Source organism: Uloborus diversus, chromosome 8 (genome assembly GCF_026930045.1).
Source record: "Uloborus diversus isolate 005 chromosome 8, Udiv.v.3.1, whole genome shotgun sequence".
Lineage (NCBI taxonomy): Eukaryota > Metazoa > Arthropoda > Arachnida > Araneae > Uloboridae > Uloborus > Uloborus diversus.
This window is the reverse complement of record NC_072738.1, coordinates 90,160,095-90,175,379: the sequence shown is the minus strand read 5'-3', so window position 1 is coordinate 90,175,379 and position 15,285 is coordinate 90,160,095. Positions and strand designations below refer to the sequence as shown.

Below are 15,285 nucleotides of genomic sequence, written 5' to 3'. Positions count from 1 at the left end.
ACTAATTTTGAAACTTTATCTGTCTGAAAATTTACTGTTTTTCCAAGCATACTGCAAATAAACGGTGTATTTCTGTCGCTGCCGTTTACTTTTTATTGATTTTTTAATTACACCATTCACCTTGGCGATCTTACAGATTGCGCTTACTTTTATACTTTTAAAACACCTACAGCGCCATCTGTTGAGGAACATTGCCACTAATTTGCAAAGATTGTCTGTCTGAAAATTTACTGTTGTCCCAAGCATAATGCAACAAGCGATATATTTCCTTCGCTGCTCGTTTAGTTTTTATTGATTTTTCAAATGTATCAGTCATTTTTGGAACACCCTGTATTTTCTTGTTCCTTTTATAGAGTTCCTTCCAACGTGCACTTAGAGAGCTGTGGTATTGGTTTGTGTCCTGCTTCTTTGATGAATACGGAATTCCAGAGCAGTATACGGGACCAGGGCTAGAGCAAGGGCAGCAGCAAGCAAGCAAACCTTAATTTCGGAACACAAGTAAGATGAGATAGCAAACACAAATGCCGATCCAATGCACTGCAACTGATAATATGCACAGAAGGGAATTGGCCAGTCTTCAGCATAAGTAGATGCCAAGTAGGCTGGTAAAGAACAATAAGATTAAATTATTTTCATAAATTTAAAAGCGCAACATTTATTTAAAAGTAAACAATATCAATGTGGTTATTGTTGAATAAATCATTTATCTATGTTTCAAAATGAAGTACAAAACTTCTCATGATATGTTAATTGCAATTTGAACACATTGATACTTTCTAAATGGGAGCTGGTTCATATACAACGCCTTACACTAGCGCAGCCAGAAATACCATCTAGAGGGGGATTTTGATTAAAAAATCCCTTCTAGAAAGGATTTTCTGGTCCAAAATATCTTCCGGAGGTTTTTTTTTTTTTTTGGATTAAAAAAACCTTCTGGAGAGGGTTTATGATCAAAAGTACCTTCTGAAAGAGATTTTTTGATTAAAAGTACCTTCTGAAGTTTTTTTTTTTGATCCAAACATTCCTTTCATATGCATAAACTACTGCATTAAAATTTACATATATATTAAAATCAATGACTCTGGGGAGTGTTTCAACCCTAACCCCCGCCCCCCCCTTCACTCTGCCACTGACGCCTTATTTTGCCCATTATACAACCATGGGCGATCCGATGGGAGATCACGGGAGGTTACTTTGATCTTCCAAAAATGTCCCTATCCGGCAAATTTTGCAGACGATCCGGCAAATTTGGATAAGTTACGGCCAAAGCCTGAAGTTCGGCCAGGTCGCGGATTGGCCAGCCATTTCGCGTATTGGCCACGAGGTTTGGCCAAAGCCCGAAATACTTGCAATGAATATTGTATTTTCTACTTTGGCTGCAAATGAGAGAGTCAGGCTCGTCCACTTCTTCCCCGAATGGTTGCAAGACCTTCTCGGTTTAGGTGCGAGATGGGGAGTGACTAACGTTCATTTTAAATTTTGAAAACATCATTGTAAAATTTTTTTTACATAGTATTTCTGAAGTATAGATTGAAGAAAGCATTGATATATATTTCACATAAAAACAATTTAAAATACAAATGACGATTTCTGCCAAAACTGAAATTATTTGTGAACTTGCAAAGAGTGAATAATTACAAAATCAAATTAAGATTCCATAACAAGATTACAATAACAGAATTCAACTATTATAATTTCGAAAATAAAGTGTTTCAAATAACTAACATTTTTTAAAGCAATCTCATTATTAAAAACAAAATGCTTTCCAGATTAAAGCAGTGACAGTAGAAGAACATTTAAGAAGAAATACTTTAGTCAGTCATCATCAATAAAAAAGAAAATATTTATAATCTCCTATATTATGATGAATAATATCTTCACATTTGCATTAATGACTTGAAATTACCTAGTTTTCTTGAAATTTTAAGAGCACTGATTAAAAAAAGAATATGAATTAGTGTGTATTAATACCGATACTCTAGTATAAATTCTCCCTACAAAGAATAACCACGTACATTTCCCCGATCGAATTCATCTGGAACAAATTCAAACTCCTTTGTTGACCTACTTTTTCAGATACACTATAAAAAACTTAAAAGCTTCAGATTTTACTCATTGTTCATCGTCTTGGTGGTTACTCCCCCTCAATGCTAAACTCTTAGACCAGCCGAAAAATTCTCGATCCCTCTTTCAGACCTGAATGGGTTCGAAGGATATAGTGCCGATCATGCAAGGACATGATCTGTACGAATTGCCAAAACGTGTGGAGGTTTGCCTCGATTCAGTATTCAAGCCTTTTGTTTTCCCATGACATAACTCTTTGGGATACTGTAAGCTGTTTTTTATCATGACACTGAATTTAAAATTCATTTTAGAGGGAACTCTGATTCACAGCCTTTCTTCTAATCAATGATCTTGGAATTATATTTTGATAACAAACACATTATTTATTGATGAAATCAATTTCAATGTTTTGCAAATAAGAGTACGTTCTTTGTAACTTCTGCCGCCTCCGACTTTTTGGTTATAGTCGATGAGCAACTAAATGTGAAAAAGAATGACAAAAACAATTGCTTAAAGCATTGTCGAAGGAAAAAAAAAGAAAAGAATTGATGACAGTCGAGCATGTGCTGAGGTTCTCTTACATGCAAGAATAAGCCCTTTCTCGCTCGTTTGTTCACTCTCTTTTCGTAAATTCTATATGCATTTAACATCGATACTGTCCACCCGTGGCAAGTTGAGCTCCGCTGCCCGACCGATTAAACGATTCAATTTGTTGAAATAGGGGTGAGGAAAAACGGCTTAAGAACTTGCGAATTTAGTTTACAGTGTTATTGCACATTTGACGAACAATATAATTCTGGTAAGAAGTAGCAGGCGGTACAGGATTTTCTCGCTAATAAAAGGATTGCAATGGTAGCCCAACTCAGCACCTAACAATTCTTCTTCTTTCTGATTGCTCTCCTTTGAAAGAAATGGACTTGCTCAAGGCCAAAGCTCAACTTCTCAGAGGTGGACAGTAGCTTTCACTTATTTACAGGGGGAAAAAAAACGAAATGTCACTTATTACTTCCGAGTAACGTTCCGGGATTTCAGGGGTTTACACTAGATTCCCGTGAAAAACAAATTTTTTTTTTTTGCGAAAAAGTTTCCTGAATCGCGATAAGTTCCATGAACGACGATTTTACACTATGGTGAAAAATATTTTTATTTGCCGTTGTAAAAACATATTAGACTTCTTTATTACATGTTTCTCCTTCAGCTTAGTAACTGTACCTGCTCCCACTTGAGGGCGAAATACAGCCTCCGGATATTGTTGCTTTGAAAGAATTGCTTGCTGTTACGTCTTAGCTTCGGCTATATTTGTTTAGGAGCTTTCCAGGTAAATCACGAGGGTGCCAAATTATTACTATACACATTTATAAGTTTTCACTGAAGGTTCCTGAGTTAGTCAAGAAAGAAGACTGGCTTAGATTGGGAAGATTTCTGAATTTTTTAGAAAGAGTTCAGATTAATTTCAGAAAACTTTCCTGGATTTTGCCAGATATGTTTTTTGCAGAAATTTGGCACATTAGCTGCCCATTATTTTCCAGGAACGCTTCGGATTTTTTTTTACTGTGTACAACTTCTATTATAAAGGATATATTCTTTTTTGGTCACTATAAAACTTATTGCCATCTTTAATGGCATATTTCTTTGCGGGGAACATTCATCATTGTGTATGCATGAAATACACCGCCAGCTCAGTCAATTCCAGCCGAGGACTGCAGTTTCGTGCTTATTAGCACTCATCAGCCCGGCATAGGACTAACTGAGCTGGAGTTGGCAAACCTCTTAAATGAAGCCAAGAGTGCCAAACAAACTGGTAGCTAACATAGAATTAGCACTGACCAGACGAATGACCGAAACAATGGTTCGGTTCAACTCGAATATTGCAGGCAAGGCAGGTATATTCAGTAAGTTACCCCCCTTTAGCCAGGGCTAAGGCAGAAATACATGAAATACACCGCCAGTTCAGTCAATTCCAGCCGAGGACTGCAGTTTCGTGCTTATTAGCACTCAACTGACTGAGCTGGCGGTGTATTTCATGTATTTATGCCTTAGCCCTGGCTATAGGGCGGTAACTTACTGAATATCATTGTGTATGCTTTTTCAATCAAATTTTAAACAAATAGGGTAACGACACCCGTAACAGACAAGGGTCCAGTAACAGACAGTCATAACTTTAGATTTAAATAATAAGAATATTAGGCGGTTTAAACTTATGTTGCTGTGGCTCATGAATACGGTGCAACAATCTAGTGTTATCAGAGTGAGTTTTATGAGCCAGTAGTTCTTTACAAGGCAGTTGGAGAAGGTTATGAACAGCCACCACGAGGTCAGCTGCTGTTTCAAGTTCATTTGAATTTAAAAATAAAGAACTTTTGCACATTTTGAAGAGAAAAAGGGAATTTTGTCCAAGACTCATTCTTTCATCATCCTATCTGTTAATGGGTATCATCAGATTTTTTGGTGTCTGTTACTGGGAGTCAGGCCATTTTTCGAAACTGAGCAAATAAAAATAGAATTAACTAATTCAGAAGATCCAGAAGCTACCAAACGTTAGAAGAGATGTAATTGCACAGAGGAAAATTGTTTAAAAAGTCTAAATACATTAAAAGACTCAGAAAATTGAGTTAACCAGAGAGCGATGTCTTAAGCATGTCTGTTACTGCTGCCGTTACCCTAGATGTTTTTACACATAAACCTTAAAAAATTTTCCTAACCAGTCGCATTTGTCCAATATTTTTAAATTTCGTTTCTTGCGGCAAAAATATTCAATACTTTTACCTCATACGCGGAAACACCCAGCGTCGCATCTCTATGAAAAACTTAATCTATATTTAGACTTATGTGCATTCTCAAAAGTAATGAAAACATCTTAAGGAAAAAGCTGAAAATATAAAATCCTGAATCGATTCCAGCCATGTGTATATCGATTGAAATATTTTAGTAAAAAGGCTTTGCGGTTGGCGGATGGAATATTTTGATTTTATTTTTATATTTAATAACAATAGATTCAAGTTATTTCCGTCAAGCTACCTTGCATTGATTTATTTTTCTTTCATATTCGTATTGAACTTCTTTTCTTTCATAAATACCGAAGTAAAAGTAGAGCCATGGAGATTGCATGCAGTTAAATTGCGGAGTTAGGAAGTATAAAAAGCGTTCCTTTGAATTTTTCAAATCCTTCGATCTATATTTTGATAAAAATTGAAACGAAAATTGCGTTTGAAAACTAGTTGCTCCAATTTTGGGGCAGAGATTGTGCTAAGAAGATGTTACATTTCGTTTTACAGGGGCAATATTTTTATTACCTAATCGATATCGATGAAAACGCTTATTTAAAGGCATAATTATATTGTTGTTTCATTTTTCATTCACACACCAATATTCTTTCATATATATTAATATGACTTTTTTTATATGGTTTCATAGAAAATATCCGGTAAAGTATATAACATATAGACAATATATTTCATATCCTTTTTTCCTGCTTTAGTTTTGAATAAAAAAATCAATTTTTCTACAGAAAAGGTAATTATTAAAATGTTGACTTTATTGATGTGTAATTATTTTTGACTAAAATATTCAGTGGACTGTCTCTATCTGAACACTTACTAATGTAAACACCCCGATATTCTGAGCACATTTTGAAGGTCCTGGCGAAGACATATGCATTATCCAGTCCCCTTCTATAATGAATACCCCCACATTCCGAACACTTATGTTCGTCCCATGAGTGTTAGGAATAGAGAGAATATACTGTATCCGCATTTTTATCCATAAATAAATAAGGAGGTTTTGTAATATACTTTAAAATAAGAAACCAATACTGTGAACCCCCCCTCCCCATCCGAGTTGGAATTAGGCTAAGGGACTTCGTTTTCTTTGATGAACTACCCAAATATTATTATCATTATTAAAAATCATCGCGAAATAAAAGGGAGAGGGTAACATCCCCGTGTCCTCATAAATCCGTCCAAGTTAATAAGAAAATTGATGTACATTTATGAGTAGCGTCTCTACGGGAGAAAGGGGGCAAATTGAGAGGTGACACCCAAAGTGGATTTAAGAGTATATGAAATTTTTAAATACTTATATTCTGAAAAATTTCTTCAATATTATATTAAATTATGTTTAATCTACCAACTTTCAACGAAAATAGAGCACGAAATTGCAGACAGGTGGCGATACACCTGTGTCTAATATTGGCCTCAGAGCTAGAAAGACGTAAGTCACATTATGGTAATGTTATCAGGAGAGAGGAAATGCTTTTTTCTGGTGCATGCAAAGGATGGAATGCACGCTCTTTAACCGTTGTAAAATTTTAAAAGGATTTTTTTAAAAAGAATTACGTTCATATATCTCGATGTGGAATAGGCTTCTTCATACAATGCACTAATAAACGGAAAATCGCAATTTTTAGACTTAAATCAGTCTGGCCTTGAGGTACAGACTCACAGCATTTTGTGTTTTTTAGTGTTTTATTCTTTGATAACTAGCTATGCGGTGTTATAAAATGAATGCACAATATTATTTACAAACACTCTTGAGTGTAAATTTGTATTTCGAAATGGCATGATTTGGGCTTACATGAGATTTTCACTAAGCTGGTAAATTGCTTAAGCACATTTTTTACAAAAATTATAGAAATGAATGCATCGTTTAACATATATATTATATATTTAACATTTTTTATTGATTTCAATTAGTACGCGAGGTTTAAACACGAAGTTTAGAAATCGAGTACAGAATAAAAGATTGAATCTGATTTCCTCTGTCTAAATCAAATACAATAATGGTAATAGAGTGCGTGGATTATTAGAGAGTGTGTAAATAAGGTCCCATCTTGCATTGTCGTGAGGTTTGAATAGAAGATGAAAGATGAGGTCGCTTATCCAAAGAGGACTTCAAGCAAAAGTCGTCTTTCATTTTCAGATGGTCAATAACGGTTGTTTAATCTGCCCTTGAAGAGTTCCATGCAAACATTCATCATGTCAACCGTTATTAAAAGGAAGATATTTAGTCGGGCTAGAACGATAGTGATGTAAGTCAAAAAATATGCAATTTGAGTCAAACAGGGACTGTGTAGCTCTACAATTAAATGTGCTGGTTGCCAAAAGATGCATTAAACACAAAATTGCTCACTGTCCTGAACTGCTGTAGTTGTGAGAATGATAGTGATGTAAGTCAAAAAACGAAATTTGAGTTAAGCATGTGTGAGCTCTGTAATTCTACTGTTAAATGTGTTGGTTGTCCGAAGGTGCATTAAAATATATTAGGCCCAGCAGAGCATAAAATTGCTCACTGTAGCGGACCGCTGTAGAGGTGAGAATGATAGCCAGGGGTGCCCCGAACTCAAATTTTTGGAAGGGCGGAAATTCTGAATTTGCCGATTGGAACTCCAAATTATGCCGGATGGAACTCCAAATTTCGCAAAATGATGATTTTACCGAATAGAAATCCAAATTTTGTCGAATAATGATAGTTTTTCCGAATCGTTAAACAAAATTGCCGAATATGGAAATGTTTGGGAGGGCACAGTGACATCTCGTGACCTTCCATCGGGGCGCCCGTGTGTGAAAATATGAGGATGATAATGGTTGCAAGCCAGTTCCATGGGGTTACGTTCTTTTTACTCATAACATTAGTCCTGGTAGGTAAATGACTGTATTAAGCAAGCCCATTGTAAACTCCGAATTGTGTATAAGTTATTAGAAATTAATTTAAAACAAGTTACAAGTAACTTTTGATAAAAGTTGCTGCTTAAAATTTACTCAATTTGGTGTTTTTGCTGTAGTTTTCACAAAACCTTCAAGTACTCGAAGTGACATACGTCATTTTCATTCCAACCCCGCCATTCACATGAAGGACTGATTAAGAGCTCCAAAATGGAAGTCCAAGATAGGAAGTTGTAAAGCAGTAAGATTAGCTGGGCAGTCCAAGATATGATTAGGAGTTAGCTCTGTATCCGGACAGTTGTCACAATTTCTATAAGTTCTACCCTCCCTATGAATTTTCAGTCCTCCGTAGTGACCTGTTCTTAGTCTTATCAATGGTCTGTACAATACTTTTCACTCCAAGGTCCCCCGTACCTACCACTATTTGTGGTTTAACCAGGGTCTGTATTACATTTTTCACTTTTCACTCCAGTGTCCCCCGTACCTACCACTATTTGTGGTTTAACCCGTTGGATGGGACCCTGAAGATAGTTCTGATTTTTTGATCCAGACCAGTAGCTGAGCAATTCCTAATCCAGCACCCACAGAGGTAGGTTGTATTAGACAGCTAGTGATAGAGATCCCGAAAAATATGTATGTATTAAAGATTCCTCTTATTGATATGTAAAAAAAAAAAAAACTTTTAAAATGAATTATTTTTTAGTTAAAAGAAAAAAGAAACCTGCCATCAAAAACTGCCTCAAGTCAGCGATAATTTCCCTTCTTTATTACCTCAAAAGGAGATAAACATTATCAAGGTCACAGCTCAACTTATCAGAGACACGCTATAACTTTGTACACTTGGCTGAATGTTAACTGTTCCGCTCGCCAACGGTAGTGATCAAAACTTTTGTCTCGTGTGGTCCGCGAGCCTCATTTGGCCCGCGAAACTGATCCGTGTGGCCCGTTGATTTGTTCAACGTTACAAATAGAAAACCACTATTAGTGACAATGTCACAAATTTGGAGCCAATTATTCAGATTTTTTTCTTCTGAAAAACATGCATTTAATAAAATAAGCATCATGTAATGATAACAACAGCTATTGGTTTGTACTTTTCTTTCCTTTCCCAGATTTTCCCATGTTATTTGGAAAAAAATGAACTATTTCGAATGTTTATGTGCGTTCTGACCCGCGTGAAGGATTTTAATGTAAAGTGCGGCCCTCGAACAGAAAGACGTTGAGCAACCATTGCAGTAAACGAAGAGAAAAATCGTTTTCTTCCCACCAAATAATTCTTAATATTTAATCCCAAATACTTAATCTGTCAAAAGCGGATTCAAAGTTTTATTTTTCAACAGACCCATTTTCTTTCATGATAGACAATCAAAAAAGTATAATCATTCCTAAGTCGAAATAATATGTGACATCAAGAAAGGAAAAGATATAAAAACATGAAGTTTTTCAATAAATTTCATCTTTTCCATTGAAGCAAACACATTCCATCAATGATAGTGCCGGTATAAGCTTTTCAAGAGCTTTTGTACATGCAAGAGTTTTGAGAAGCTATTAACATAGGGCATTCAATCGCAAACGCGCTGTTTAATCAAACAGAAATAATGGAGCTTTATCAGCACAAGCAAATTCTGAGCTCCATGAGTGATCAATAAAAGCTTTACGTGAAAAACACCGCCAGCTCAGTCATTTCCAGCCGAGGACTGCAGTTTCGTGCTTATTAGCACTGTTTCACGTATCTCTGCCTTAGCCCTGGCTATAGGGCGGTAGCTTACTGAATAAAAGCTTTGTTTAATATGTCTGCAAAGAGCTTCTAGCGAACAAATATTGAGACCATTCGTACTTTGATATTTTGCTGCAGAATTGGGTTGACAAGATCTATCCATTTTTGAGGAGGGAGCGAGGAAAAAATCTATTCACATTTTAACCCTTTTCAATGGTTTAAATCCTTATTTCTCAACAAATAGAATATGTTGCTTTTATATTGGAACCTTAGCTTTCAAAACCTACAAATTGTTTCGTCATTACTACATAAAGAGAGCCAAAGTATTAACTTATTCATGCAGTAAACTACAGGAGGTTGAATTTGGATATCCGCCACGTGACGCATGCAAACTAAATGAAATTTTAAGCAACCAAATGATTTTTAACGATGCAAAAATGTCAGGAGTATCTTTTTATCGAATGTAAAGAATAAAAAACATGCTTACTCCTGTTTAATTAGAACATTAAGATCTATAACCAAATTTTAGAGAAATTATGAGCTTGATTGTCCCGAATGTAACGGTGGAATGGCCCTAGAGAGCTTGAGGGATTCGTTTGTTTATAACATACAAAAAAAAAAAAAAAAAAAAAAAACGAAGCAATTGATTAATAAACTTAGATCTAGTTTGGATGTTGGAAGGAACTACGCAACAACAGCATTTGTTTGTTAATTCTTGAAATATTTTCACTGTAGTTTATGCTATTTATTTTTCTGTCTTGATGAAACTGTAATACTTTATCAGTACATCATTTAAGTTTGAACAACTCATATTTTGAATAGTGTATTTTATTGCTGTTTTTGAATTGATTGTATTCTAAATTTCTCTTTGTCACGTAGTATGAATTTATTTCACTCATAACGTTTATGTCCTTGTTTGTTTGAAGTATACTCACTAATATAGCAACACGTTAAAACTTACATATGTAGTTCTTAATAAATACATGAAACATGCACAGCTTTCAATTTATTCTCAAAGTTAACCAAAAATAAATAAATAAATAAAATAGTTTACAGAAGAAACCAAGAATGCAGCAAAATGAGCTGAAGTGAATAAAACGCCTGAGATTTCGTTCCGAACTGATAAACTATGGAGTTTCACTTTTTAGCTTCATTGTTTTAAGAATATGCGATGCACTAATAGTGAAGATAATCTAAAGAAATATATTTGAATTTTGCTTAAATCAATTAGAAATCAGAAACACTGCATGGTAACATACAGCATTTGAAAAAGCATAAGAGCAGTTCATTGCAAACGGCTGATGTAAGTAAATGAAGAAATTATGTACATAAATCAGGGACGCGGAATTGGAGGGAAAATGGCCAACTCCGACACCTAGAATTTTAAAGTCTTCGACTCCCGACTCCCAAAAATTAGTTCGACTCCGACTTCGAAGCCCTGATATAAACATGTTTCTTAACCCTTTCAGACGTGGCGTCCGGTATACCGGACATGAACTTTAAACAGCTGCTAATCATTTATTAATTGAATAAATTACGCGATTTTTTTCGTATTTAACTCTTTACAGTTTGCTTATTATTATCTGTGCAACATTTTTTCATTTTGGGATTGACAACATTGAGAGAATGGGACTGGCTGATTTTCCCAACCACGGATTCTCGTCACAAAAGCGAGTTTTTTTTTCTTTTTTCTTTCTGATTTTTTAAAAATATATAATCTTTTAATAATCATTTCAAATGCTTATATTATGTTTTGTTATTGTTTAGAAAATATTTTACAAAGAAGTTTGTTTGATATTTCATTGTTTTTTTTTCTGAAATATGTATTTCAATAATTAACGTCCGGGACGTGTCATAACTCTTTTAATTTTTCATCTATAAACTTGAAATTTTGTCTCTAAGATATTCTTTGCTATAGTACTCTGTGTACCAAATAAAAACATTTTTGGTTGAGCATTTCAAAATTCAGTCTGAAAGGGACTACTTGAAGTTAAGATACAGTCTGTTATGGCAACGCCGCCTTAATACTAAATGACTATCAAATTTGCTTCAAAAAGTGATTCTCCGCAGGTAGATCTTTCAACGCAATCTGGCGGCAATACATGGATGGTGTTGCTAAGGCGGTGGATCCAAACAATTCAAATCAAACTGTCAACTGGTTAGTTTCAAAATTTAAATTTAGAAATCAACTAATCGTGTTGTTCGCTATTAATGTATACCTTCCGATAGATGGCAGTAGTAGGTGGACCATAATTTACTTATCCTCGTTCCCACGATTTTCAAACAATTTTTGCTCCATGTTAAAAGCTAGAAAGTGACAGGCATTTAGTATTCAGGTGATGTTGGTAATGACGTTAAACTTGGGAATTCGATTTGCCAACTAAGAAAGATTGTTGGGAAAATGGAAGTGACGAAAACTAATACGTATGTCGCATGATAGACTATATAACAAACCAAAATATGTTTTTCGGGACTGTTATAAGACGATTTATGTTTCATTTACACAGAAGTTGATCAAAAGTTTCGAAATTATTAACTCACCAAATGTTATTCGAAATTAGGGGGTGGGTCGTACTGGGAAGTTGATGCTATTCGTAACTATACGGTATTGATGCTACTGTGAAAGACCAAAATTGGATAGTGTCAACATTCACCGGTGATTTTTGGAAATATTCGGTTTTTTGCCAATGCTTTTGCTATGTGCATGTTGACATACAGCGGCGAATGTCGACATTTACTACTTTTCGAGCTTTTACGGTAATATATTTGTATGTTACGGTGAAAGACCGGTATTCAAGAACACTACCATTCACCGCTAATCAACCGGTAATATTCGGTCTTTCGCCGATATTTTCGAGATGACAATTTTGATATTCTCTTGGGAATGCCTGCATTTCTCAGGTTTCGGTCTTTCAAGGCAGGCAAGTTGGGATGCAATGCTACACTTTTCCAACTGTACCGTTATTTGGTATGAAGTCCAACTTCCGCAGTACACACACGCCATAAGGACCTGGTTATAGAGTAGGCAATCATTCACAGCATAACAACACATTCACACAATGAAAAGACAAGGACAGGACAGAGAAAGTACATCCAAGATCGAGCCGGGATTCGAACCTATGGGGTCTAGCGCCCCTGGCGAACTAAAGAAATTGCGCCCTCCCCCCAGGGTCGCCCACATGGGAAGTCACTGAAGGTCGTTGTGACCTCCAAAAAAAAAAATTTTTTTTTGGAACATTTTGATTAATTTATTCGACAAATAGGAAGCAGCATTATATTTTTTTTTCTTATTTTCTTTTTTAGAATTGTTTTCTATGATGTCCAATGTTCCTTCTCAGTAGAAGTTATGTATGTGTCTCTAGCTCTTTTTCTTACGAGGTTTTTTTTTTCCATTTTGTAAAAGCATTTTTCAAATTCTATGATCAAGAAAAACAAAAATCTTAGATTTTTTGAAAATCAATTGAAATGCCGCCCCCTGGCTGCTGCGCCCCCGGCGAGAGTCACTCCTACCAACCCCTAGCTACGTTACTGATTCGAACCCAGGACCTTCCCATCTGCAGCCAGACTTTTCTGATCACTGGACAAGGCGGTAGGTTTCTTTCACGGTAACGTAAATAAAAATTCAAATGATTAAGGTTTATACAACTGAATTATCCTGAATTAATGTGAAAAAAAGTTGGTTTTCTTATTCAGCTCTTTGATCAGAGACAACATAAAGTCTCTTCGTTTGTCCATTTTAAATCATAACTGGAGTTTGCACAGTAGTTCAGTGCTTACATTTTTTTTCTGCAGAAGCACTGATTATTACATTAATTAGGAAACTATGCATTAGTAGGTAATACTTACTAGTCGTGAGTGTCTCCCAGATGGCGTGGCAGAGCCCCCATCCTCCGGCGATGACGTAAAAAACTGCCGCATCATCTTTAAGGGGCGTCCAGAGCCACAGTACAGTGAGCAATCCAGCTTGACAGACAATGCCTCCCGCCATAATGAGAGGGCGCTGAATATGCTGCTGGAACAGGTGAACCCCCACACATCCTAGAGTGTTGGCTGCTCCCTCGCACGCCATTGTCAAGACCACAGACTGTAAGCCTAGTGAGCAGCTTACGAAGGACTAAGGATTGAAAAAAAAAGCAGTCAATTATACATGTAAACATGGAAACCGAACGTTAGCCCTTAACTTTAACAACTTTCTGGGTTTTAGTATAAGGGGAAGTCCATAAATGAGGAGAAACTTTTTTTTTCAACATATTTGGTCCTTCCATTCTGTGGTATAAAGTGTCACACTTCAAATTTATCCGTCCCATCTAGGGTTCCCAATCCCGCGGGATTTCGGGATTGTAAGGAGCCAATCCCGCAGGATCCTGGGATCCTACGGGATTGAATCCCCCCCCATCCTTCTAAAAATTAAATTTTTATGTCAAATAGAAAATGTGGTGCTTTTTAATAATATTCTTCTTAATTTCGTACAGCAATTGTAAAGCACTACGAAGTCGGATCCTAATTAGCAATTATCACTTGGTAAGCAAAAATGGGCCGCTCGTACGAGATGCTAAAAGATTTTTGCTCTAAAAATAATGCGCTTGATGAAAACACGTACTGTGGCTCCACTGCAATTAGTTTCACTAAAATTAAATAATTGTGAACATGTTGAAAAAGATCCGCATTAACTTCGTCACTTTCTGAAATGGGTTTTTCTTTTCTTATGCTGGGTTTTCGCTCAGGGATTTTGGACAAAAACGATGCCTCTTGGATATGTGTTTTGCTTCATAAACGTTGGTCATTGTATCAGTGAATTTGATTCATTACAGCAAGAGTTGAACATTGCTTAAATTCACCATTTTACTAAGTCGTAGTATCAGTAAAAGTGTTTGGATAATTTCGCTAATTTTACCTCTCACTTTAAAGAGGAATTCAAAAACATGATCAGCTTAACTTACTAAACTGTCATGCGAGTCATTCTGTGTTTCATATAACTTTCTGTCGTCCCTTATAAAGTCGTGCCGAATGTATAAATAATATCAGATTTTTCATTGCATTCTTCTTTGGAGTGCACTTTTTGTAACTTAAAGGTTTTGAGCAGGGCCGTCGACAGGATTTATGGGCCCCTATGCAACTTTCTTCAGGGTCTCTAACTTTTTACTTAATCTTTAACCTCCTCTTTCTAGGCTCTGTTTTCACATAAATATTTAAAATTAATTTGGGATTTCAGGTATGGGGGATTCTTTTTGTAGCTCGGACAACTTTATGTCGATAGCAAAACAGGCCATTTTATATTTTTTTCCTTATGATGTGTCTTTTCCTTCGCGCGCGTGTGTGTACTTAACAGAAATGAATAAATGAATAAATAAATATCATTTCTGCTGTCCGTCTTTTTTTACCTCCTTGGAGGAGGAGGGATATCAGGAGAGTGATACAGGGACCTCCTTTGGGCTGAGGGTAGAATATCTCCAACTTTAAGGTCTCAAAAACAGTAAACTCTGCATTTTGAGGCCTTATACGGGATAATAGGAACTACAAAAACATGAGGGGAAAAAAAAGGAAAACAAAAAATTTCTTAAACTTGACACATTTTTGCAAACTAAGACAATACGAAATACAAACTGCTCGTGGTTCGACAAATCGTTGATATTAATCGACAGAGAGGAAGAGCGGCGAGGAAGAAACGATGACGCATTGTCACTTGCTCACATCGACTCTCGGTATAATTAGTTTTCTATCATCCCTTATCAACTCACCAACAAACGGAACACTGAATTAACTGAAAAACGATCAAGATTAAAACATGCTTTAAAAGAAATGGTGGAAATATTTAGAAATTAGGTAATGAGAAAATGACAGCCT

General features: G+C 35.8%; 1 protein-coding gene across 1 annotated transcript in view; it reads right to left on the bottom strand.

Annotated features, from left to right (window-relative positions):
• Positions 1–281: 281 nt before the first annotated feature.
• The window catches only part of LOC129228477 (protein unc-93 homolog A-like), a 195,421-nt gene continuing 180,417 nt past the window's right edge, over positions 282–15,285 (bottom strand). The window contains exons 4-5 of the mRNA XM_054863158.1: positions 13,288–13,555; positions 282–602 (exon numbers count right to left, since the gene is read on the bottom strand). Of these exons, the coding sequence (XP_054719133.1) occupies positions 373–602; positions 13,288–13,555 (498 nt within the window). The 3' untranslated portion in view covers positions 282–372. The remainder of the gene's footprint in view (positions 603–13,287; positions 13,556–15,285) is intronic.